Below are 27,962 nucleotides of genomic sequence, written 5' to 3'. Positions count from 1 at the left end.
TGACCTGAGCTGAAGGCAGACACTTAACCGACTGAGCCCCCTAGATGCCCCCACACTTATGGTATTTTAGAGGAAAGTAAAGAGAAGAAAATAAGAATATCAGTGTCAAATGGCGAGTTATTAGCTTTCGTAGAGGAAGGATCGTTCACTGTGCCAAAACCTTACATAGACCCCAATGTTTCCAAAAGACACCAGAGAATGCAAGGAACACACCTTGAGAAACAAGTGTATTTGATTTTTGCCACACCTTTGTCTTTGAAGCCCTTTTCTGGGCTGGTGGTATCCTGTTTGTTTTCCCCTTTCCTGACGCTTTATTTTTACCATAATACTTGTTTTAAAAGTTTGCCTGGCTTTAGACAAATGTCTTCATCATTTATACCTTAATTTATTTCTTACAATTCCTAATACATTTCAATTTCTTTTTATGGTCTTTCATCTTCTCCTTTACTACATCACATATAACAGACATAATTTAGGAGTTAATAACCAGGAATAACAGACATGGGCTTAAATCCTGACTTGGTTGTGTGATGTTAAGCAAATTGCTTATTTTTAATCTTTCAGTATCTTCATTTATAAGATGGAAATCATAATACTCCACTGATCGCTCCTGGGGAGCCTGATATGGGCCAATACCAGGACCCTGAGATCACGTCCTGAGCCAAAGTCAGAAGGCTAACCAACTGAGCCACCCAGGTGCCCCCTGTCATTACCTTTTTAAAGATGCCCTTTCTTTCCAAAATGTAATCGTGTGTAAATAAATAGGTATACCAAGTTCTTTTAAGCACAACACCCAAATGAAAACTTTCATTTACTAAAACTGAAGAAAAGACAGAGGGAAATGCGTCTGTTCAAGCCTGGCTTTCTGACTTTAATAGTCCATCAACCTCATTTCAACTACTGAAGGCTGCAGAATGATCAAAACCGAAATATAGGACTATGTGACGGAGTTCATATTTAAACTTTTGAAAATGAAAATGAATCTCAGTCGGAAAGTTCAGGCAGGGAGAAAGGGGTGTTTTAAAGAATTAAATGTTATGGCTCAGGCTCAAAATAACTACAGCTGGCAGGAAATCAAGGCTTTCCATATTGTGTCTTCAGTATTGTCAGTGACTAGTGTAGGTTTTCTGGATGTGTATTTTTTAAATGCTCCTTGAAATCGGTAAGTAATATGAGCATTACGTGGACCTTATTTGAATTTATTTGAATTTCAACAGCTACCAACAGATGTGCTTAGAAGCAATAGGCCCCAATTCCCAAATAGCACAGTATTTCAAATCTATTTTAGACTCTGAAATGAGAGCCCATTCCAGAAAGACAGTTCTGAACCTTTCTCCCAGCTGCAGAAATACCTCCTCTTGTTGCCCCCCTGACCTACACCAAGGGAAGCCGCTTGAAAAGATGTTCCTCTGCCAACAATCATTTTACCATTGTAACCCACAAATGGAAAAATAAACTGTTGGCTCCTCTTCAGAAAACCTGTTCCCACATTGCCCAGAACCAGGCAGATAAATAAAACCATAGAGTGCTTTTCATTCTCGTCTCATTTTCCAAAACGATCTTGTTATTTTTGTTACCTTGGTGAGCTCATAAAATGGGGCTTATCTACTAACAGTTAAGTCACATGAACCTTTTTAAGGTAAGTTATTTTATCCAAGGTTCTAGGACCATCCCTCCTTCTGGCCTGTTCCTTGGGACTTAACTCCATTGGTTTTCAAACTCACCTAAAACGATTTGCTCTCCCTCCCACCCCTCTCTTTAGGATATACAAGCCCTTCCCATTGGAAAATACAAACCTCTAACCTGAATTCTTCTCTGCCTATTGGCATATCTTATTTCTTCCCTTCATAACCCAGCTCCCAGAGGTAATAAATCCCTAGTAAATCAGATGGAAACTCTAGGACTTTGCTTTCAGACATAATGGCAACGACTTTATTAGGTGCCTCTCTGTGAGAGCCAGGTACTCTTATAGGCCTTAGAATGAATCTATCTATCTATCTATCTATCTATCTATCTATCTATCTATCATCTATCTATGAGAGAGAGAGAGAGGTGGGGGAGGGACAGAGAGGTAGAGAGAATATCTATTTTTTTAAAGATTTATTTATTCATGAGAGACACAGAGAGAGGCAGAGACATAGGCAGAGGGAGAAGCAGGCTCCCTAAGGGGAGCCTAATGCGGGACTCGATCCCAGGACCTCAGGATCATGACCTGAGCTGAAGGCAGATGCTCAACCACTGAGCCACTCAGGTGCACTGGGTGGAAAGAGAATCTCAAGCAGGCAGCATGCCCAGCATGGAGCCAACGGGGGTGGAGGGGGGGGGGCTTGGTCTCACAACCCTGAGATCATGACCAGAGCCAAAATCAAGAGTATGTCTGAGCCATTCAGGCACTCCTCAATTTTTTTTCTTGATTATAAAAATATATGAATAATTCATATTCTTTATAACAAATCAAGCAATACAGAAACAGACAAAGACAGAATCAATGCCTCCCCTGCCTGAGCTCCCTATCTTTAACTGTCACAACCACTAGAAGAAAATTGAGGCGGAGAAAGGGTCAGAGTGTACCCTGCAGTGTTTAAGAGGAAGAGTTGTGGGGTCTGAGGGCCTAGATTCATACCTTGACTTTGTCATTTACTATGTGTCCCCGAATAAATTACTTATTATTTCTGCACCTCAGTTTTCCTATCTATAAAATGGGGCTAAATGATAGTACCTAGTTCACAGGGTTCAGTGAGGATGTAATGCACCAAAACACAAAAATATTGTTGTTTCTAAAGAAAAAAAAGATCAAAAAGAGATTTAAAAATGACAGCTGAGAAGAACTCACTAGGCATTAGAACAAAATTCTATTTACCATTCTGTATCTACTGTAGAGATAAAAGAGTTTTTAAAGCAGCTGGAAGAATTTGCTCAAAAAATATGCTCTTGTAATGATGACACCATTGATGCACTTTGTTTTTTAAGGTCACGCTATGTTTTAAAAGATCCCGCAATATTTCAAATTTTCATAAATTTATTGATTTGCTAAAGTACCAACTTCTTTATTTTTAACCATTAATTGTATTGCAATCACACAATAATTATGTTTAACATTTAGAGATTGCAAATGTATTTGATGTGATGTTTTATACTATATTTTTCCAATTTTATAATGGCTCTGTATACCCCTGGGCTGACCTTGGTCAGACCCTGGGGCCTGTCTGCCCGGCCAGCACCCAACACAGACCTTCAACCTCACAGATTCATCAAGCATCGTCATGCATATTTGCTCTGAGTGCTGCATTACTAGAAAATGATTAAATCACAATTATTGACTTTTCTGGAGTAAATCATTACCCACATTCTGGTAACTAAAATATTTTCACTCCACTTCTATTTATATACTTTTTCTAAGAGGCCACAGAGAGATGACTGCCACTGTGAAGCTACTTTTAATCATGTAAAGCCTCTTTCTCATCATCCCCTAGACACACAGAGTTTCGTGAGCTTTTTATGGGAAACTGAGGAAATGAACATAGTGTGCATCTCCTCCTCTCACCTGCCCACATTCTTTCCTGTCTTCACCGAATAACATGGTATTGAGGCCCTCAGCATTCTACGCTGGGTGGCCTCGCCCAAGGAACCATGGCTCTGCAAGTCACTAGACAAATACACTTGTTTAAAGAATTAAGTCAAGAGTGAGAGATCCCTTTCAAAGCAAGGAAGAACTGCTCAACAAGATTTGAAGAATCCAAGAGAAATAAGACCATACAATTCACAGGCTCTCTTCATTCACCTTATATTAGGTTTATCCATTGAAAAAGCATGCTTTTTCTGTTTCCCAGGAATTTAAACATGCCACAGTTCTACAGTGTGAAGATCTGTGACCACACTGCACTTCTCCTGAGAAGCCCTCCTTCCTTCTTTCCTCATTTTTCTTTTCTCTTCTTCCTTCCTTTTTTCTTTCTCTTTCTATCCCTCCCCGCTCCCTCTTCCTCTCTGTTCACATCGTTTTTCTCTGGTTGACTAGATGGCTCAAATGTTTTCCATCATCTCTCTTTATTCCCCCTTTAAAAAAAATGTATGTGTGTGTGTCTCCCTAGAATGTTTTAAGCCCCAACTTAAGACCTTATTTTGTTCTTTTCAATAGTTTCTGGTCTGTCTAGGACACAAACGGAATGAAAGACCCCAGAGAGAAAATTACATTTCACACTAAACTCAGTTTTATCACCTCTCAGTTTCTGATTTAAAAAAACAACATATACTTTCCTTATTTTTGACCAGCTAATGTATGTGTAACTGTCGTCTAGGCACTTTGAGAAAAAAGAAAAACAGTAAAATACAGGGTCTGTGATGTTAATATGCAATTTTAAAGATGCCTACTTTCCCACAAACTGATTTCAGCTAAGGGTGGCATTACTGTATCATTAACCATGGCCCTAGACTATAGAATGAGCTTTAAAATGTCCTGACCTCAGTCTAGATGGCCTAATGTCCTGCATTCATGCCCCTCCTACTTCATCCCCCCCACATTTCTTAATGATTTTGGCTCCTGGCTCATTCTCACTGCTCTGGACTTTTAGCTTTCAGTGTTTTCAATACAGACATCAGTGATCCTTCCCACCCTGGCCTCCTGATTCATTGACCTCCTCCCCGGAAAGGCCTCACCCCCAGTCTGCCTCATCTCAGCTCCCCTCTGAGGAGGAGTAGGAAGATTCTGACCCACCCCTTGCAGTCCGCTCCCAGACTGCTATGGCATCCTTCTAGCTCACTCTGGTTCTTGGCCCCAGTGACCTTCAATTCCCTGGGTCTTCCAGTGTATGGATCAGGCCACCTTTTCACTGCCCCTCATCCCTGTATGTCCTCTACTCCTCCAGGCTTAAATTCTAAGATCGATTATGATCATCATTCTCTTGCCCATCTTGCTTCAGCTCTAAATCTGACTCTGCTTACTCATGCTGTGCCTTTATACTGACTGTGGCTGAAGAAAAATTCACAATCAGGCTGAAGGGCCTCACTTCAAATTCATGACCTTGTTGATCTCTCCTTAGAGTCCCACTGCCTCTTGCCTCATACTTACTTGGCAATCTTGCTTTCTACTTTACTGGGAACACTGAAGCAATCAGAAGAGAATTTCATAGATACCACCACTTCAACCCACTGACCAGCACACATATCCTCATCCTTTACCATCCTGCTGGTTCACACGAGTGAACTTGGCATGCTTTCAGCCCCTTCCTCCACCAAGGCACCAGATTCCATCTGCTCTTATCTATTCAAGACATCCATCCACTGATTCTCCTTCCTCTCCCTTACATCATGAATTTTTCCTCCCTGCTGAATCACTGACATCAGCATGTACACATACTTCTTTTTGTCCCATTTTAAAATCATTTTCTTTGATCCACTTTCTCCACCAGCCATCATCCCACTTCTCTGAAGTAAAACTCCTCAAGAGTCGTGAATACTTGCTGCTTTAACTTTCTCCTTCTTCTCCCTTCCCATTTCCTCTTAAACCCATTATAGCTGAGCTGTCACCCTCCCACTCTTCTAAAACTGTTCTTGTCAAATGATGACCCCATTTATTTCCTTTTGGAGCAAATTCCTCAAAAAAAATTGTCAATATTCACTGTCTCCAGTTTCTTTCCTCTCATTCCTTTCAAACCCCAATCCAACCCCCACCACTCCACTGGAAGTGCTCTGAGTCACCAGTAACTCTTTTTGTTGTAAAGCCCAATAATGAGTTCTCAGACTTCATTTTACTTCACCTGTCAGCACCATGTCACCCAGGTGAGCACTTTCCCTTCCACATCTGGCTGCCAGTACATTGCACACTCTCATATTCCCTCCTACTTTACTGGTCTCTCCTTGGTCTTCTTATTCTCCTTGACTTTGTAATTTTGGAAGCCTCGGGGCTCAGTCTGTCAATACTCACACCCTTGGTGATTTCATCCAGCTCTCTGGCTTTAAATATCATGTATGTTGATTATTCACAAATATGTATCCCTGTCCCAGACCTCTTCTGTGCTCCAAATTCCCAATGCCTACTGTCTTAACTCTGTTGTCCAATAGTAATTTTAAATTTAGCTCATCTAAAAGTAACCTTCTGATTCTCCCATAGAGATTTGCTCCATCACAACCTTCCCTGTCTCTCCTTCTGGCAACTCCATCTCACCAGCCGCTCGGGTCAAAATCCAGGGAGTCATCCTTGACTTCTTTTTCTTATTTCCCCTACCCAATTCATCATGAAACCATGCTAGCTATACCATCATACTATATCCACTGCCCACCTCCATTGCTACACTTGATCTGAGAAATTTCTTCCACTTGGATTACTTTTGCAGCTTTCTAAAAGATCTCCTGACATATACTACTGCCCCCATCCAGTCTATTCTTCACCCAGGAGCAATCCATGCAGAACCTAAGTCAGATTCTGAGTTCTTTGTTCTAAATCCTGAAATAGGGGCAACCTGGGTGGCTTAGTTGGTTAAGTGGCTGCCTTAGGCTCAGGTTGTGATCCCAGGGCCATGGCATCAAGCCCCACATTGGGCTCTCTGTTCAGCGGGGAGCCTGTCTCTCCTTCTCTCCCTCTGCCTCTGCCTGTTGCTCTACTTGAGTACTCTGAGGGAAGAAATCTTTGTTCGATTTGCCAATATATCCTAAAAGGCCTAGAATAGTGCTAGGTATAACATAAGCACACAATAAATATTTAATGTTCAATAGATTATGTACTCCTTAAAGGTATGTATTCCTTAAAGGTAGTATCTGCCTCAGAACCATTTCAGCCTCATGCTATTCTTGTGGGAAGATTCTTTTCAAACTATTGATTCAATCTACTTCTTGTTTCTATGTCTGTTTAGGTTTTCTACTGTATTTCAGTCAGTGTTGATGAGTTATACAGTCCATGAAGTAATACATTTCATCCAGGTTTGAAAATGCACTGGCATAAAGTTAATGTGCTCCCTGATATTTCTTTAGATCACTACTGTGTCTATATTTTTCATTCCAAACACTGTTTACTTATTCTCTCTCCCCTTTTATTGTTAATCTTTGGGGGTTACTCTATTGTCATTCATTTTCCTTATGTTCCTCATTACCTTTTCTCTACTTTCTCTGGCCTAACTCAGCTGATCTTTTACACATTGCTCAAGTTACACTCTTTGATGGGTGATACAGTGCTCACCAGTACTCAGAATTTCCTTCTTCCAGGCTCAGGGAACGATAATACTTACTACCTGACCTCTGAAGCTAGGTAAGGCCAACTGACTGGCTCTGGCCAATGACACATGACATTTTTGATAGAAACATTTAATTCATGGGGAATGATGGTCTTTTCAATAAGCAGTGTCTGGTCAACTCAGTATTCATATGGAAAAAACAAATCTTGACTCTTATCACACCGTTCACAAAAACCAGTTTGAGATCGATTGTAGACATAAAAGTGAAAGATCTTGGAGAGGGGAGATTTCTTTTTTTTCTTTTTCTTTTTTTCTTTTCTTTTTTTTTTTTTTTTGAGAGGGGATATTTCTTAAACAGAGCACAGAAAAACACTAATCTAAAGGGGAAAATGATAAATTCGAATATATTACAATTTACAACTTTTGTTCATCCAAAGACATCATTAACATAGAGAAAAGTAACTCAGAAAGGGAGAAGATACTTGCAAGACATCTATCTGAAAGAAGATTTGTATCTAGCAGGTACAAAGGATTCCTACAAATCAGTATGAAAAAATACAGAATTATCAATAGAAAAATGGGAAGAAGACTCACTGTGTAAAGAGAGGATATCCAAATGGCCCCAAAACACAAAAAAATTCCCATTTTATTACACTTTAGGTAATGCCAACTTAAAACCACCATGTGATACCACACCCGCTGGTAATGCAGAAATAAAAAGGATGACACAGTGTATGGAAATGGACTGTCAGGAGGCTGACCCTTGGAGGGCCTAGAAGCAGCATCTTGGTCAACTGACAACAGCCTGAAAAATGGCTTGCACTGTGAAGAGCCACATGGCCCTGGTGGGAAAGGCGCCTAGAAATGGGGAAGCTGGGGTCTGAAGGGATGGCTGGGGCAAAAGCCAAGGAATCAAGGACTGAAAGTTGTGCCATCTTCTCAGGACCTGTGGCTGAGGAGGAGGGCGCTGAAGTGGTGGAGCAGAAGCCAGGAGATGTAGAAATGGAAGTGGGGGAGGGAAAAAAGTGGTAAATGAGGTGAAGGTCAAGGCAGGTCCCTGGTTCCTGAACGTGGATCTCTACGTGAGCTCCCTGGAGGCCATCCAGCTGGAAGTGGACACCGTAAACGTTTAGGCTGACAGAGCCGTTCTACAGTTGTGGTGCAAGTTTGGTCAAGTACATCAACACTACTTAGAGCAGAAGAGCTACATCATTCGGAATATTCCCAGCTTCTGGGTCAGTGCCTTTTGGAACTAGCCACAGCTATCCACCTTGAGTAGAGGCCAAGAAGCAGACACGTTAAGGTACACAGCCAACTTGGAGGTGAAAGACTTCAGACACCCTAGGATAGGCTCCAAGTTCAAATTCCTGTTTCAAAGAAACCCCTTGTGCAGAAACAAGCTGATTGTCGAGGAATAGGAGGTCAGATCATCCAGCCAAGTGGAGTCTCTTGCCACTCCAATCATATGGCACCCAAGCCATGAACTCTAGACCTTCATTCATAGGAATCAAGGCATCACCTGCAGCTTCTTCACCCGGTTTTCAGACCACAACCTTCCAGAGTGTGAAAGAATTGCTGAGATTATCAAAGAGGACCTCTGGCCAAATCTATTCCAATACTACCTGTTGCATGAAGGGGCCTCCAGAGCTAGATTTTGCCAGATAAGGAAGCCAATGGAGATCCCTTGGTTCCAATCTCGTTAACCTTTGCCCTCGGAAATACTCCCATACAAGATCTCTTACCTCTTCCTGCTGGAAGTGCCTTGGCAACAGCACTGGGTGTGCCTATTGCTGCTTTTGTACTGACCTTCCTTCAAACACTCATACTCTCAACCGCAGGATTGAGACCTTCATGGCTTTTCTGCATTAACATCACGTGCTACGTGGCATGGTGTACACTCTTTTCAGCCAAACAAATGATGCTGTAAATTGCACTGCCTTTACCTACACTGTTTGGACCCTGTTTCTTCCCAGGGCCTCTAGTCTGGTTACTACCCCCTGGATGTCTAGCTATGTTCAGAAGCCTGTTTTACTCACTCTGCTCATCACCTGTGAAAAATTGCTGGGCATTAATAAGGCCCAGGGAAAACATCAGTGTGCTACTTGGCCTATGTGATTCATGCAATTCCATTGATCTTTCTGCCCTTCCAGGCACTGAGTGCTACCTGCTACTGGCTACACCCACCCCTTAGGCTGCTGCCTGATGGATGTACATCGTCCAGACCACTGCCAGCTTCACTTTCTGGGTTTTGATGCACAATGATCTCCAGAAGTGATGGTAGGCCCAGGTTCCCTGCCGGCCCATAAAACACATTTCACTTAGGAACCCTACTGGCTGTCAGGCAAGTGGCTGAAGTGACAAGTTAGACCCTATTCACATGGCAAGGATAATGGTAGGGTCCTTGATGACAAAGCACAAGGCTTTCTCAGCCTCACCCAGTGAATTCATACAAAATTTAGAGACTTTGATTTGCCTCCCTTCTTCATCCTCAACATGATGAAGTGTCAAAGGTGCCAGGGTGGTGTACCTTTTCTCTTCCTCTTCATCTCCTTCTCTTTGTCTCTCATCTCTCTTCTGCCTTTTTTTTTTTTTTAAAGATTTTATTTATTTATGAGAGAGAGAGAGAGAAGCAGAAACACAGGCAGAGGGAGAAGCAGGCTCCATGCAGGGAGCCTGATGTGGGGCTCTATCCTGGGACCCCAGGATCATGCCCTGAGCTGAAGGCAGATGCTCAACTGCTAAACCACCCAGGCATCTCTTTTCTACCTCTTTTTAAAAAGTGGTAGCCACCCCTCCTTAAAAAAAATAAAGGAAAAAAAAGTGGTAGCCCAGATACATCTGCAAGAGCAAGCTCTTCAGTTTAATCTAGCTCTCTTTCCATCTCCAGAGGCAGAGCGGGTGTCCTGTCAAGGAAACTCCTGGAGCTCTTATTACCCCTCCATGCTCTCCCAGCCCCTCCCCTCCCTTAGCAATGCCTACAGGGCTTACCGGAAGACTAGTCCACAGGGAAGGAAAGGTGTTTCCAGTTCAGAATGGATGAAAGGAACCAAAGAGATTCAGGTGGGTGCCCTAAGCAGGGAAAACTGAACCAAAGGCCAGATGCAGAAATGAGCCAGGGAAATGCAGGGCCTAGAATTAAGACTGGGTCAACCGAGAGCCTGCAAGGAAGGCAGACTTGCTCTGGGAGTAGTGATGGGAGGAGAATATTTTTCTTGGGACTGGCACAGTAGAACTGCAGGTAGCCAAAGCCTTAACTCTGATACCTCACAAAGGGTTCTTTAAAGAAAAATAGTGCCATGTTGGCTGTTTTCCCTCCTGTTTTCATGTGACCTTATGTATGTGGAAGATGAATACAGTACTACTGTGCCCCGAAGTTCACTTGTATTTCATAAAATCCTATTCCTTTCTCTGCTTCTGGGAAGTCTTACTCCTTTCTCTGCTTACTGGGAAGACTTGGAGGTATAGATTTTGTTTTATTTTCAATTGGGAACATTTGAAAGAATATCCATCTCTTTCCTGTTTCCTGTAATAGAGAATTCTCTCAATATTACTAACAGTTTTCACCTGTTTCTGTTAAAACTATCTTTAGAAATACAACTTGCATAACTTGGTCTTGTCAGAAGCTCAAGACTTCAGAAATTGTTGTCTTCATGGAAAAGTTACCTAACGAAAAACTTGTGGCTCTGATTGTCTTGACAATTTACCCTGGTAACAACTTAGTAATTGAGTGTCTCTTTCCATAAATAGCAAAATTACTTGTGAGATTGCTCTGTAAAATTGGAAGGGCACCATTGGCATATTTATCTTTATTTATCCACATTATGGCAAAATAAAAGCATGTCAGCCTGAAAAAAAAAACAGACTAAAAAGATGGAAAATAACAAGGTGGAAAAGTACACAGAGAAACCAGAATGGCAGGAGAGTAGCCCGACACAAATACTCTAGACAATTGTTTGGCAGTATCTATGCACACCCTCTGATCCAGCTCTGGGAACATACCCAACAGAAATGCATATATGTATTCACAAAGACATGCATAAAAGTGTTGATACTAGCACAACTGAATACCTAACATTGGGAACTGCCTCTATATTCACCACTGGTAAAAACCCCCCAAAAAAACAAAAAACAAAACCCACCACCCAAGTTTTCAATATTCACACAATGTAATACTGTGAGAAATAAAGAATTATGCCTGCATGCAGTAATATGAATGATTCTCACAAACATGATGTTGGATAAAAGAAGCCAGACTCAAGACAATGTGCGATATAATTCCATTTATATATGAAGTTTAAGAACAGGTAAACTTTATCGACGGGGGTAGAAGCCAGAACAGTAATCACTACCAAGAACAGTGAAGACTCTGGCATCTGACCCTCCTTACAAACTTAGCGTGTTAGCCTGCCTAGTTAACAGTTGCTGAGTCCAAGACAAAGGACCTTACAACTCAATAGCCAGCATCGGTACTTGCAGCAGTCTCTTGGGCTCTAATTCTTATTCTGTAGCATGAAGAAGGCCCCATGACACCTGCACACACAGTGGGTTGTGTTAGAGGAAAGGAACCCTGGGCTCAGGAAAAGTGAATCCCTTATAATGGGAATTAAGCATGTCTGCCCTTTGCTTTTGAAGGCAGACATTATCTTTATTATACTGAACAGCAAGTAAACCTGCACTTTGCTCCATAGGGGACACAATGTCTACTTTTTCAAGGCTGTAAGCAAACCTGCCCTTTGCTCTGGAGGGAAACACTATTTCTGTGTTCCAAAGCTATTCATGGATATCCTTGGAGAGATACTCTGAACAAAGGCAGTTAGGGTTTCTGCTTCCAAGAGTTCAGAAACATCAGCGACCCATGATGATTATCTCCCAAATGTTCTAGGGGGTGGGTACCTAGTGACTGGAAGGGACTATGAACCCGACTCTATAGGACAGAGGATGTTCTGTGTCTTGATTTGGGTACTAGATACCTGGGTGTATTCAATTTGTGAAGCTTCACTGAGTTGTACATGTGTGAAACACACTTTTCTATATGTAATTATCCTTTAATAAAATACACTTGAGAAAAACAAAAATAGAAGTCCAAAGAAAACTAAGGAAAATAAAACCATGAAACAAAACCCAACAACAACAAAAAAACAAACCTCATCATTTCTCGAACCTCTATGCTAGAAAATAACTGGCCAGTTCTAGAGTATGTTTCAGATCTTTCTGGGTAGGCAATGATTCCATATATGTGAATTCTAACGGAGTCATTTACTGTGTCACAATTCAAATGGCTAAAATCCATTTTCTAAGAATAAAAGTATTCAATTATCTAGGTACAGGCCATCAACTTTTAGTATTTTTACTGTAGCTGTTCATTTTGTCAACTGACCTTTATCAGAGTTTTTCAGCTATAAACAGTTCATTAACCATGGCTTGTGAGATAGTTCATTTCTTTTTCCATCATGATAAATGTACTCTTTAATCCCCGTCACCTATTTCATCCATTTCCCTTCTGGTAACCCATCAGTTTGTTCTCTATAATCAAGAGTCTATTTCTTGGTTTGTCTTTTTTTCCCTTTGTCCATTTGTTTTGTTTCTTAAATTCTACAGATGAGTGAAATCATATGGTATTTGTCTTTCTCTGACTTATTTTGCTTAGGATTATACTCTAACTCCATCCATGTCATTGCAAATGGCAAGATTCATTCTTTTTTATGGCTGAATAATACTCTCTTATATATATTATATATATTCTTATATTATTCTTATATTCTTATATATATTAAATATAATATATATAATATTCATACACACACACACACACACACACCGCATCTTGCTGCTTCCATAATTTGGCTATTGTCAATAATGCTGCAATAAACACAGGGGTGCATGTATCCCTTTGAATTAGAGTTTTTGGATTTTGGGGCTAAATACCCAGCAGTCCACTTAGTGGATTGCAGGGTAGTTCTGTTTTAATTTATTAAGGAACCTCCTTACTGTTTTCTACAGTGGTCACTAATGTCTGCATTCCCACCAACAGTGCAAGGGATTCCTTTTTCTCCACATCCTCACCAACCATTGTTGTTTCTTGGGGGTTTTTTTGTTTGTTTTGGGTTTTTTTTCTAGCCATTCTGACAGATGTGAGGTAATACCACATTGTAGTTTTGATTTGCATTTCCCTGATGATCAGTGATATTGAGCATCTTTTCCTGGGTCTGTTGGCCATCTGGATATCTTCTTTGGGGAAATGTCTGTTCATGTCTTCTGCCCAGTTTTTAATCAGATTATTCATTTTTGGGGTGTTGAATTCTTTATGTATTTTGGATATTAACTCTTTATTGGATTTGTCATTTGCAAATATCTTCTCCCATTCCATAGGCTGCCTTTTACTTTTATTGATTGTTTCCTTCACTGTGAAGAAGCTTTTTACTTTGATGTCATCCCAATAGTTTATTTTTGCTTTTATTTTCCTTACCTTGGGGGATATACCTAGAAAGATGTTGCTGCAGTCAACGTCAGAGGCATTACTGCCTATGCTCTCTTCAAGGATTTTTATGGCTTCAGGTCTCACATTTAGGTCTTTATTCCATTTTTAGTTCATTTTTGTGTATGGCATAAGAAAGTGGTCCAGTTTTCTTCTTTTGCATCTAGCTATCCAGTTTTCCCAACGCCATTTGTTGAAGAGATGTCTTTTTCCCATTATTTACTGTTGCCTCCTTTGTCAAAGATTAATTGACCACAAAATTATGTGTTTATTTCTGGGTTTTCCATTCTGTGCCATTGATCTGTGTGTCTATTTTTATGCCAGTACCATTCTGTTTTAATTATTACCACTTTGTACTGTAACTTGAAATCTGTAATTGGGATACCTCCAGTTTTGTTTTTCTTTTTCAAGATTGCTTTGGCAATCTTATATTTTTTTCAGGGTCTTTTGTGGTTCCATACAAATTTTAGGATTATTTGTTCTAGTTCTGTGAAACTTCATTGAGTTGTACATCTGTGGAACACACTTTTCTATATATGATTATCTGTCTTGTGAAAAGTGTTGTTGGCATTTTGGTAGGGGTTGTATTAAATCTGTTTATAGTTTTGGGTAGTAAAGGCATTTGAACACTATTCATTCTTCCAATCCATAAGCATGGAATGTCTTTCCATTTCTTTGTGTCATCTTCAATTTCTTTCATAAGTGTTTTAAAGTTTTCAGAGTACAGATCTTTCATCTCTTAGGTTAAATTTATCCCTAGATATTTTATTGGTTTTGGTGCAATTTTAAATGGCATTGTTTTCTTAACTTTCTGCTGCTTCATTATTAGCGTATAGGAATGCAACAGATTTCTGTACACTGATTTTGTATCCTGTGATTTTACTGAATTCGTCAGTTCTAGTAGTTTTTTTGACAGGGTCTTTACGGTTTTCTATTTATGGTATCATGTGATCTGCAAATAGTTAAAGTTTTATTTCTTCCTTACCAGTTTGGATGCTTTTTTTTTTTTTTCTTTTTTGGTCTATTGCTGTAGCTAGGACTTCTAGCACTATGTGGAATAAAAGCCATAAGAGTTGACATCCTTGTCTTTTTCTTGATCTTTGGAGAAAAGCTCTCAGGTAGTCCCCACTAAGCATGAGGTTCTCTGTGAGTTTTGCATATAAGGACTTTATTATGTTGAGGTATATTCCCTCTAGAGCTACTTTGTTGAGGGATTTTATCATGAATGGATGTTGTACTTTGTCACATGCTTTTTCTACATCTATTGAAATGATCATATAGTTTTTATCTTTTTTTTTTTTGAAGAGATGGATCACATTGATTTGAGATACTGAGGCACATTTGCATCGTAGGAATACGTCCCAATTGATCATGGTGAATGATTTTCTGAATGTATTGTTGTTTTCAGTTTGGTAGTATCTTGTTGAGCATTTTTGCATCCATGTTCATCAGAGATATTGGCCTATAGTTCTTTTTTTGGCATCTATCTGGTTTTGCTATCAGGGTGATACTAGTCTCATAGGATGAATTTAGAAATTTTCCTTCCTCTTGTACTTTTTGGAATAGTTTGAGAAGAATACATATTAACTCTTCTTTAAATATTTGGTAAAATTTGTCTGTTAAGCCATCAGATCCTGGACTTTCATTTGTTGGGAGTTTTTTGATTACTGATTCAATTTAATTACTGATAATCAGTCTGTTTAAATTTTCTATTTCTTCCTGATTCAGTATTTGGAAGATTATATGTTTCTAGGAATTTATCCACTTCTTTGAAGTTGTCCAATTTGTTGGCATATAATTTTTTCATAATATTCTCTTACAGTTGTTTCTATTTCTGGTGTTGGTTGTTATTTCTCCTCTTTTTTGCTTTTGTTTTTGTTTTCGTGTGTGTGATTTTGTTTTTTTGGGTCTTTTTTTTGATGAGGTGATAGTTCGTTTCAAAGTTCAGCTCTGCCAGCCAAATTAATAATATCCATGTATAATTTAGTTCTATTGATCAGCAAGGATGATGCTATTCCGAGGATGGGCCCCATTATATACTTGCTCATTAAGACAGTCTTGATCAAAAGTTCTGTAGCCTATCTTTTCAGGCCTCCCTCTTTGAGGTATAAATATTTCACTTGATAATTAATAGTTAAAAACAATTTCAAGCCACAACTTTGGCATATGCCACAGAAGACTGTCATTAATAACAACACAATCTTCTGTTAAAAATGTAAAGAAAAGGGCAGCCCAGGTGGCTCAGCGGTTTAGTGCCGCCTTCGGCGCAGGGCCTGATCCAGGAGACCTGGGATTGAGTCCCACGTCGGGCTCCCTTCATGGAACCTGCTTCTGTCTCTGCCTGTGTCTCTGCCTCTCTCTCTCTCTCTCTCTCTCTCTCTCTCTCTCTCTCTCTCCCTCCCTCTCTCTCATGAATAGATAAAAATAAAAATCTTTAAAAAATGTAAGGAAAAAATTGGTTTGTCTTAATTAAGCAAAAATCTGTCCATTTCTGTATACCGTAAGTGTATTAGGGGATAATAAAAATAATTCAGTGTTGGAAATGTAGCAGGCTTCTTTTTTACATAAGGGATATAAAAACATTTAATAATGCACAAGATTAGCTTTTTGCCTTTGAAGCATAAGGTGGACTTACTTAGGCTTTTTACAATTCCGACTATCAATTCATATTACACATTATAATTTTAAATGGCATCCATTTGGATGGCTTGTCCTGTGTTTTCCAATGGCAAAATTTTCTCTTGGCTATTGGTAGCCAGAAGCATAGGACATATAGGTTACTTTGATTCATGTAAAGGGGTCCAAAAATTCAAGTTTAGTCTCTCTTACCAAGATATATAGAGATGGTAAAGGTGGTAGGTGGGATTTTTAAACTTAGCATTAAATGAGAGTCCAGAACATTAAACTAATAGTGCACTTAGTTACAGGTGGGGGCACCTGGGTTTTAGGGGGTTCTTCTTTAAATTGAAGGCAAGTCACTTAATTCCAAAGATACAGTTTAATTCATCTTCAAAATCTGAAGGTTTACTTACCCCTTAAAAATAAGTTTTCCACAAAGTTCTGTGCCTTTGCCTGGCTTGCTTTCTCTGTACTTTTTCTGGGTGACTTTAGCCACTGTCATAGTGTCTGCCATCACCTTTGACAAAAGGACCCTGAAATTGGAATTTCCAACCCTTACTCTTGATCAAGGTCTGACAACTCCATTTACATAACATCTTCAGAATTGCTCTATTCCCCCTTGTGTTTGACTACACATTGTTATGTTTCACTACAACATCTCTTGCTATGTTACTGAAAATCTCCAGATTGTATCTCCTAAATCTGATCTTTCTTTTCCCAACATTCACCCTGTTGACAAAGTGATCAAGTCCCTTATACCCAGATATCCATATCAGTCCACCACTGCCTACAGAACAAATTCCCAACACCCTGCTACTGCACTCAATTACAATGAAAACCCTGCCCCAAAATCTTGCTGGAGCCCACTCACATGAGACTCTGTGCTATACCTCAAGCAGCCCAAACACTGTCCTGGCTTCTGTGCCTTTCCTTCATCTTCCATTTTCTTCCCAACCTTCTTACCTACGGAAATCCTATCATTCTTTCTAAATTCAAATGCCATCTTTTCTAAATAACACCCCCAACCCCCTACCTCCTGTAGCATACACTTTGTAGGCATCTATTTCATACAAACTTATACTGTAGTTCTTTATATATGTTACTTGGTTGTAGGTCTTTGTTACTCAATGTTAAAGGCCAAGATCATGTTTTAGTAGTTATCTTTTTCATCTGTAAGGGATAAGACACAGTCCCATCCTCAAGTCGCCTGGAGTCTAGCACAGAAGACAATTTACAGTGTGAGAAGTGCTAAAATAAGAGCAAGCACAGGGATGCCTAGAGGCTCAGCGGTTGAACATCTGCTTTTGGCTCAGGGTGTGATCCCAGCTCCTGGGATCGAGTCCCACATTAGGCTCCCCCCAGGGAGCCTGCTTCTCTCTCTGCCTCTCTCTCTGTGTCTGTCATGGATAAATAAATAAAATCTTTCAAAAAAAAAAAAAAAGAGCAAGCACAGAATGTTATGGGACCACATGAGAACAGTGTTTCCTCAAGCTGAGGCTACAGGGTGTCAGGGAAGGCTTCTATTATTATAAGTGGCTTTCAAGTTCCTTTGTAGATACCATACTTGACTGTAAGCTTTTTCAGAGTAGAGATTTATCTTTTCATCTCTGAATCCCTAGGAATACATATCTTATGTCTAGCACAACATAAAATAGACCCTCTAAGGTTACTTAATGAATGTGTAAATAAAAGATGCCCAAGACGTTCATTTATAGTTCTAAATGTGTAGAGCAAATCATATTAGTCTTTTGTACTTTTTTATCCTACTTATCAGATGGTCAATAAATAATATAAATAATAATTGACTAATGAAAACCTCAAAAAAAGTTAAGAACCTATTTTTAGGCTTGAGGTTTTAGGTATTACCTGGCATAGTTACCCAAAAAATTCCTAAGAAAAAATAGCCGGAGCAGAAACTTCAGTCAAATCCTTATAAATACCTTAATTCCAAGTCTCAGAAAGGAATATATGTGGACAAATGAGCTGTTTTGAAATTACAGATCCAAAATGTGCCAAAACTGTGATACTTGCTCCTTAATCTCTAAATTCATCTCAGTTAAAAAGAAAAACAGGCTTTATTACAGCCCTTAACAATATATTACATATATATTAAGTATATATATTTATTAAATATAATTGATTTATGTATTAATATAATTTTAAAATTATATTAAATATATTTATAACATATTAATTAAAATTGTTATTAAATATAATATATATTAAATATCCTTCAATAAGATATTAAGCAATATATTAAGCCCTAAACAATATAATAGTTCTCATTTATTAAGTCCCTACATCATGGCACCACTATGCTAAGCAGCACTTATGTGCATTATTCTTTTAATTCTCATACAACTCTACAAGGTATTCCTGTCCTCATTTTGCAAATGAGGAAAATGGGACTCCATTGAGATACCTGTTTTTGGTCACTCAGATAAGGCAGTAGTAAAGCCAGAATTCAAACCCAAGTCTGGCTCCAGAGTCTCCTAACTGTATATGGATAGAAATATTATCTTTTGTTTTATAGTAGAAAATTATCAAGATAGTCTGCCAATGGCTTAGATTTTTCCCATTTGTGCACAAAAATTCTTAGCATATAAAACACTTTACTAATTTTGATAATTAATGAAAGTTCCAACAACAAAGGTTAAGTGCAAAATCAGAAGCACAGTACTGATAATACATAATTGTTTGTTTTTCCTTTAACAATTATCAACATAGTATGACCTAATGTCTTTTGAAATCTGAATACCGCCCACAAGTGACTTTAAGATACAGTGGCATTCATGGCACATCTACTGTTGGTTCAAATCACTTTGCTGCAGGCACAGTCACAGCTGAAGCATATTTTTAGGTGTTCAGGGGGCTCCACCAAGCTTTCTGTCCCAAAGTAACCAGCAGGATTTGGAAGACAATTCACTTTGTCCAGGAAGACCAAATAACAGAGGTCTTTTTGGGTGGGGAAGGGATTATGTCACTGTCTAGAAATCTTTGATAAACTTGGCTCCTCAGCAATGGCAGGCTGGGGAAAGAATCCACAGCCAAGCAATACATGTGAGGTCCCAGAAATATGGAAAGAGAAGGGTAAAATGGAAAAATCTCAAGGAGAAAGTACAATGGAAGAGAAAAATAGTCATAAGAGAAATTTTCAATGTTAGTTGTGTATACCCAAAGGAATACTAGTGTGAGACCTAAGAGACAGTGATTTTTTAGTTCCAGCTTGTTTTCCAATCTAATTTTGGGACTTCTCGGGGGAAGTGTCATCTCCCTGTGGTTGGAATTTATTACTCATGATGAGAGGAAGGTGGAGTAGAAAGTCTTTATGTTTCCTTTTAGAGCTTTGATCCTCTCATGCTAGGGAGGCTGCAGATACATATCCCTGGGACTTTACTACTACTTGGAAATATGATTGAACTTAATAAAGCAGAAATAAATGGGTATCTTCTTAACTCGATAGAATATACCTTGGCCCCAAAGTCACCACCGTGCTTACTGGGGCAACAGTAGGGATATTCCCACTCAAGTTAGGAACAAAGAAGGGCATTCACATTCACTTGTCACCACTATTATTTAACAGTACTGATGTCAGACAATACAATTAATAAGAAAAAATAAGTAGAGGTGCAGAAGTGTAGAGAAGGAAATAAAAATATCAGCATTTGTTATTGTTGTGGGAAACCTGAGATATTCAACTGTAAAGTACTATAAACAAGAAAAATTAATAAGGTAACATGACATAGAATTACTAAAGGGATATTAGTAAATTTAAGATGATCAAACAGCAAATTAGAAGACGAAATGGAAGAAGACTACATTTATAGAAACAGTAAAGGATGAAATGAAGTATCCAAAAACAAGACTTAGAAATATCTAAGATTTATAAATACAATTTTAAAGCATTCCTGAAGGCCACAAAGATACGTAGAAAAAGAATGGCATAGTTCTTAGATAAGAAGTCTCAAAGTGATTAGTTCTTCCTAAGCAAACTTTTAAAAAGTTATCATAATTACAATAAACAAGGCCAGAAACTCCTGAGGAAGGGTGAGAGACAAATTCTAAAGTATGTTAAAAAAACAACAATTTCAAGGACAAAAAAGAGTAGAAATGAAGGTGTGCCTGGCTGGTTCAGTCAGTAGAGCATGTGACTTGATCTGGGAGTTGTGAATTCAAGCCCCACATTGGGGGTAGAGGTTACTTTTAAAAAAATAGTAGAAATGAGGGGATGTACTCCCGAATACTTTTTATAAATTAACATATAGCTGCAATAATTAAAAGTCTTGAGACAATAATAGACAGATGAATCAATGAAATGCAAAAACAAATCTAGAAATAGACCATACTGCATACAGAATTTGGTGTAGGATAAACATAGTAGCTAAACTCATGGGGGAAAAGATAGACAACTCAAAAAACTGTCTTTAAAAACTGGAGAGATGTTTTTAATAAAATTAATTTGAATTTATGCCTCATGATATATATTGGGTAAATTTAAAAGAAGATTTAAATTTTTAAAAATGAAATCATAAAAAAAAACTAGAACACAAGAGGGAATTGATTAACTTGGAGTGGGGAGGCCTTTCCATTATTTAAAATCTGGAGATATTAAGGAAAAGACTGATATGTACATAAAGTGATAAATATAGTTCATGAAAAAAATGTAAAATCTACATGGTCAACATCCATGTGTGGCAAAAACCCTTAACCAATTAGGCACAAAAGAACATATTGCAACATAATAGAGGCCATATGTAACAAGCCCACAGCTAACACCATACTCAATGGTGAAAGGGATGAAAGCTTTTATTCTAAAATCAGAAACAAGACAAAGGTATGGACTCTCACAACTCCCATTCAGCACAGTACTAGAAGTCCTAACGAGAGCATCCGGGGCGGGGGAGGGGGGGCAGCGCAGGGAGTGGGGAAGAAGAGAAGAAAAAGAAATAAAAGGTATCAGAATTGGGAGAGAGGAAGTAAAAATATCTCTATTTGCAGATGGCATGATTTTATTTTAGAAAATCCTAAAGACTCAACTAAAAAACTTAGATCTAATCAATGAATTCAGTAAAGTTGCAGGATACAAAATTAACCAACAAAAATCAGTAGCATTTCTCTATACTAACCACAAAATTTCTGAAAAAAGAAATTAATCCATTTACAACAGCATCAAAAACAATAAAATACTTAGGAACAAATTTAAGGAGGTGAAAGATCTCAATGCTGAAAATTATAAGACACTGATGAAAGAAAACATGAATAAATGGAAAGGTATCTTGTGTTCATGGACTGGAAGAAAATTGTTATAACATCAATGCTACCAAGAGCAATCTAAAGATTCAATGCAGTCTCTACCATGAGTCGCATGGCAGTTTTTACAGAGCTAAAAAACAATAAAAAAACTCTTAAGATTTGTATGGAACCACAAAAGACCCCCAAATAGCCAAAGAAATCCTGAGAAAGAAAAAGCAGGAAGCATCACACTCCTGATTTCAAGCTATATTATAAAGCTACAGTCATTAAGACAGTATGCTACTGGCATAAAAACAAACCCAAGCATATTCTCTCAACTAATATTTGGCAAGGAAGCCAAAAATACTCAATGGAGAAAAGACAGTCTCTTCAATAAATGGTGTTGGGATCACTGGATATTCACATGTAAAAGAATAAAACTGGACCCATATCTTATACAACTCACAAAAAAATTAACTCAAAAAATTAACTCAAAATGGATTAAAGACTTAAGTGTAAGACCGGAAATGATAAAACTCCTAAAAGAAAATAGAGACAAAGCTCCTTAGCATAGGTCTTGTTGATGATTTTTTTAGACATGATACCTAAAGCATAAGCAACAATAACAACAACAAAATAAAAGTGGGACTACATCAAGCCAAAAAGCTTCTACACAGCAAAAGAAACCATCGACAAAGTGAAAAGACAACCTATGACATGGGAAAAAGTATTTGCAAGCCATGTATGTGATAAGGGGTTAATGTCCAAAACAAAGAAATCCTACAATTCAATACCAAAAAGGACTATTAAAAAATGGGTAAAGGACCTAAATAGACATTTCTCCAAATCCAAAGATGATAAACAGGTACATGAGATGATGCATCACTAGTCATTAGGGATAGCAAATTAAAACCATGATGAGGTATCACTTCATGCCTGTTAGAATGGCGATCATGGAAAAGATAAAGAGATAAGAGATAACACAAATGCTGGTGTGGATCTAGAAAAAGGGCCATCCTCAAGCACTGTCGGTGGGACTGCAGATTGGTTCAGCCACTATGGGAAACAATACGGAGGATGCTCTAAAAATTAGATATATGAGTACCATATGATCCGGCAATTCCCCTTTGTTTTTTGTTTGTTTTGTTTTTTATTTTTTTTAATAAATTTATTTTTTATTGGTGTTCAATTTGCCAACATACAGAATAACACCCAGTGCTCATACCGTCAAGTGCCCCCCTCAGTGCCCGTCACCCATTCACCCCTACCCTCCTCCCTCCTCCCTTTCCACCACCCCTAGTTCATTTCCCAGAGTTAGGAGTCTTCATGTTCTGTCTCCCTTTCTGATATTTCCTACCCATTTCTTCTCCCTTCCCTTCTATTCCCTTTCACTATTATTTATATTCCCCAAATGAATGAGACCATATAATGTTTGTCCTTCTCCAATTGACTTACTTCACTCAGCATCATACCCTCCAGTTCCATCCACGTCCAAGCAAATGGTGGGTATTTGTCATTTCTAATGGCTGAGTAATATTCCATTGTATACATAAACCACATCTTCTTTATCCATTCGATGGACACCGAGGCAATTCCCCTTTGATGAATAAATTCAAAGGTAACAATAACACTTGAGAATATGTCTGTACCCCCATGTTCCTATCAGTATTACTTACAATAGCCAAGACATAGAAACAACCCAAGTGACCACTGATGGATGAATAAAGAGGTTGTGTTATACAGATACAACAGAACATTATTCAGCCATAAAAAAAAAAAAACATGAGGACAGCCTACCATTTGTGACAACATCGATGGACCTTGAAGCCTTATACTAAGTGAAATAAGAGAAAGCCAAAATCTGTATAATCTCACATTAATGTGAAATCTAAAAAGCAAAATAAAAAAATCCCAAACCCACATAAAAAGAGATGAGACTTGTGGTTACTAGAGATAGGGGTTGATTGGAGGAAACTGGTCAGAAGTACAAATTTCCAGTTTTAAGATAAGTACCAGAGATGTAACACACGGCATGATGACTACAGCTAACACAGCCATGTGATATATAAGAAAGCTGTGAAAAGAGTAAATCCTGAAAGTTCTCATCTCAAGGAGAAAAATTTTCCCCTTTATTCTTTTTCTCATGCTTTCATTTTTATCATATCTCTAGGAAAGAATGGAGCTGAGCTGACTACCATGGTAGTCACTCCACAGTGTATGTTTGCAAACCATCATGCTGTACGCCTTAAACTTACAGTGATGTATGTCAATTTTTTCTCAGTAAAACTGGGGAGAAAGATTTTAAAAAATCTACGTGATAAAAAAAATCCACAAGCAAGTCAAAAGAAAAAATGACCAACTGGGAATGCATAATTTTGTATCACCAAATTTCTAGAATGGTGAGAAAGGTTTACACTGAAAGGCTGCAAATCACTGATCCAGGGACTTGCCAAAAAAGGATGCTAACTTCAGTTTTTGTATTTATTTCACCTAAGGTGCCAAATAAATTTTTCTTCTGTCAAACATAATTCTATTTTTCATTTTAATGGGAGAAACCAATAGCCACAATGCGACCAGGGTAAAATGAGTAACACAAGCCTGCACCTGTCTCACAGGACATCAGTGATGGGCAAGGTCATTTTGGGATTACTAAATTCAGGAAGGATATTCCATTTGACAAGCCCGGTCATTCCCATCTTGTTTGATGCTATGTTTTAACTGCTGCAGACTGCAGTGACTGCACCGTGAAAGTCACTTCTGTAGTGGTGTGCATGCGTTTGCACATATTTACTCGAATGTTATAAACACAGTCAAGCTGTTACTTTCACCAAGTATGCAATGTACTCATGGCCTCTACACTTTTATTAGGCCTATTATAAATACACAGCCAATTTTCCCATATACTATTATTTCATCTTAGCATCTTAGCATTAGAGGAGAAAATCTGGTACTACTGAAATATGGTTTCTCTCCTGGACAAGAACTTTATTTGATCATTCAAGGGAAGAATATGATTACCTCTGGGTCTCCTGACATAAATCTCTATCTTATAGAAGGAAAAAAAATAAAACCACCAAACTTTTTTGCAGACTCTTCCAGTGTTTGACTTCAGATAGAAACAACCCAACATTACAGGTTTCAATTAAAGAGGTTTGAGGGAATGTCCAGAGTAAACACACCTAGAATCTTTTCAGTGAGTTTTTTTTAATTCAGCCTACTTCCTGAGCACCTGAGTACATACTTGAAAAATGTTCTGTTAGAAGGATTTCTTTTTTAAGTTCAGTATCACAGAAAGCAGCTGGATATTTCAAAACAGTCCAAGAACATACTGTGTCATAAGAATGCTATTTCCATGGAAATTTGGATAAGGTCAACCGGCATATATTATAAATAGTTTCCCACGCTATGCCTAAATTAGAAATCAATTCAACTTATAATAATTGAATTAATTAACAAAAATTTTCCTGACTTGCCATTCATAGGCATTTGGGGAGGGGATGAGGGTGCTCCATTTTAGTACTCCTTGATCCAAGGGTGAAAAGAATATATTCTTTGGACCATGTCAATGGCCCTTGCTCTCCAGCTAGCCAAAGAAGAGAAAAGAATACAAATCAAGATAAACAGATTAAAAATGAAGATTTTTACCAAGAAAGAATGAGACAAAACTCTTAGCTTCAATGAGAACACAGATTCATCCCTCCGCCTAAATATCTTCTTTCTAGAATTACTAAAATAAAGTCAAGGGCCAGGTCTAAGTTACATGTCAAAGGTGAAAGCCTAAGCCACTGAGCCAGAAAAACATAGTCAAGGTGAGGCTGTGAGGGAACAGGAGCCCTAGACCCAGCCCCCAGGTTTTCTGTACCAAACATCATGTTTTTCCTCACCCCATCCGCAGGGAAGCCACACATGGCTATAGCACCCTTCGTGATACAAGTCTGAGCCTGGGAATTTTAACCTGCCATGGATACAAGGAGGCAGGGGATGCTGCAATGGCAAAGTTCTGACCACCCATGAAAACAGGAAAGCTAGAAGGTGGTGAAGAAGAAAGTTCTAGATGTCTTTGGGCATGGTACAAGAGCTCTGATTATAGACATTTCCAAGTTATTAGAGAAAGAAACATCTCCAGAATAGAGAAGAAGAGAGTTCTCTGGGCCACAATAGTTTGATGTATTACTTTATAGAAAAGGCTTTTTTTTTTTTTTTTTTTGGTGTTTGCCTGCCAAAAAGGGTTCAGTACACATGCAGACGGATTCCTGAATGAGGTGTGTTTTCTACTCTAAGTTAATACATTCATCATTCTCTTCTTAGCTATGAGACTGTGACTTCATTCTTCACCTCAAATTTAGTTTCTAAAATTTAGGTCACAGTGATGCTCCCTAGTCCCAGCCCAGCCACCTTTGTGGGCAGTCTCAATCCCACCCATCTGCATTAAAGTAACCCCAGAGACCTCTCTACCGTCCACTTGGTCACATAGGCAAGCACACACCTTGAACTTCATTCTGAGAAGAAATTCCCACCACTAACCAGAGAACTCTCAGCCTCTAACCACTAGAGTCACACTTCCTTCTAGAAAAACTCTTAATTTTAAATTGCTGAGTATATGTATAATTTTTTTTACAAATACTTTTTATTAAGGGATTGATTTTAGAGTACTTTTCACAAGAGAAAAATCCTAAAAATACAGAAATGAATAAATTCATATGTAAACGTATGACATTTAGAAATATTTACCAGTCTCTTCTTCCCTCTTCCACCATGAAAACAGTGTATTTGGCCTTTCAGTAGGCTGTGACTAAGCCCCTCTATTTAGAGTTTCTCTGCCATACCACCCTCTTAGGTCACCATGGGTGGTAAACTAAGAATTACATTAAATTTTAGTGCAGCTGCAATAATGCTGTGCCCCCTATAACCTTGGTGGCTTAGACAACCCCCTGGTGTTTCTTAGTCATTATGAGATCAGTGTTTCTAACAGGGACATATGGCATAGTCCTCATCCTCCTCTAGTTCCTATCAGATGCTAACAATCCTATTTCAAGGATGAGGAATGGGAGGAGCTGTGGGATGGTGGATGCTTTCCCTCCTAACCTTTGTAGGAAGTGCTTATTTATATCATTAGCTCCATTCTAGACTAGAAAAATACATGGGCTGTCCAGAGAGGTTCTGAGTTGATGCCTTTATCAGTTCCATATCTGGTTTTAAGCTGGCTAAAAGAACAAGACAGAGACCATTCTTGCTGTCTTTATATCAGTGAAATGTTATAGTGTGGCATCTTTCTCTCAGGCAGGATCCCTCTGAGACATTCCTGAAAAAGCAGCACAGTCCATGAACATCAGGAAGGCCTGCTGACCTCAGGCAACCTGGCAAACTACAGTGGGCAGCAGTGAGACCAAAAAAAAAAAAAAAAAGCCTTACTATTAGGGGAGTCCAATCTCTCTAGACAACTAGTTTTGACCTGCACTATAGATTCTTTCTGAGTAGCTATCATGACAACACATCATGTGTAAGTCTAGGCATTATAGGTAGACTTATGGTTTATTTGGGGAAGAAATTTATGAAGACACTTATAAATCAGAGTTAGTTATTTTGCCCATAAAAATGATCTATTCATGACTCCCTAAATAGCTACAAAATAAACAAATGAAATAGACAATACCCAAGTGCTAATCAACTTAGCTTTGTTACTCATAAGCATTCACACAGTATTTTGCAAAAATATATCAATAAATTTTTCTGTGCAATCACAATTTCACACTATGAAAAACACTCAAGTAGTCTTGAATGTACATATTCATTATTTTGCTGGAAAATAATCATATTTGGTGGTTGCTGTAAACTGAAGCGTATACCCCCTAAATTTATATGTTGAAGCCCTAACTCCAAATGTGATAGTATTTGGGATGGGGAATTTAGGAGATAATTAGGCTTACATGAGGTAATGAGTGTGAGGCTCAACTGATGGGATTAGTTCCCTTAACTGAAAAATATACCAATATACTCACTCTCTGACACATGAGGACACAGCAAGAATTCAGCCATTGGCAAGCCAGGAAGATGGTCCTCACTGGAACCTGACCATGTTGGTACCCAGATCTCAAATTTCTAGCCTCCAGAACTATGATAATTTAAATCTCTGTTGGTTAAGCCACCTATTCTATGGTATTCTATTATGGCAGTCCAGGCTAATACAGGTTTAATTATTTTTAATTAAAATATTTTTAAAACTAAAGCTCATGAGGCACATGTGTAAACTAAATGATGAGATGCCAATTAATTTAAATTAATGAAAGCAATGTTTTCAAACACTGACATTTCATTTTGCTATTTTTAGGTAACAATGATAGAAATACAATTGATACCATATTTACAAAAAAATAAAGCATAGATATAATGAAATTTAAATGCCTTGCTTTAGTTTTCTTCATCTGCTTTCCTCCCCTTCTGTAGAGAACTTTATCTTCCTATATGTATTATCT

At 38.4% G+C, this 27,962-nt stretch overlaps 2 protein-coding genes across 3 annotated transcripts in view; one reads left to right on the top strand and one right to left on the bottom strand.

Moving 5' to 3' along the window:
- Window positions 1–27,962, bottom strand: part of ACYP2 (acylphosphatase 2) — a 151,603-nt gene that overhangs the window by 33,865 nt on the left and 89,776 nt on the right. The window contains exon 4 of one of the 2 annotated variants that reach the window (XM_055329320.1): window positions 16,671–16,790. The exons of the other annotated variant lie outside the window; for it this stretch is intronic. Coding sequence (XP_055185295.1) covers window positions 16,671–16,790 — 120 coding nt within the window. The remainder of the gene's footprint in view (window positions 1–16,670; window positions 16,791–27,962) is intronic. 2 annotated transcript variants of the gene reach the window in all.
- On the top strand, window positions 5,725–8,866 carry TSPYL6 (TSPY like 6). Its single transcript, XM_055328332.1, is given in 4 exon segments — window positions 5,725–5,775; window positions 7,933–8,020; window positions 8,023–8,178; window positions 8,181–8,866. Coding segments are annotated over 4 exon segments (981 nt in total).

This window comes from Nyctereutes procyonoides, unplaced genomic scaffold, assembly GCF_905146905.1.
Source record: "Nyctereutes procyonoides isolate TBG_1078 unplaced genomic scaffold, NYPRO_anot_genome, whole genome shotgun sequence".
NCBI lineage: Eukaryota > Metazoa > Chordata > Mammalia > Carnivora > Canidae > Nyctereutes > Nyctereutes procyonoides.
Note: the sequence above shows the minus strand (reverse complement) of the source record. Positions and strands in the feature narration are given on the sequence as shown.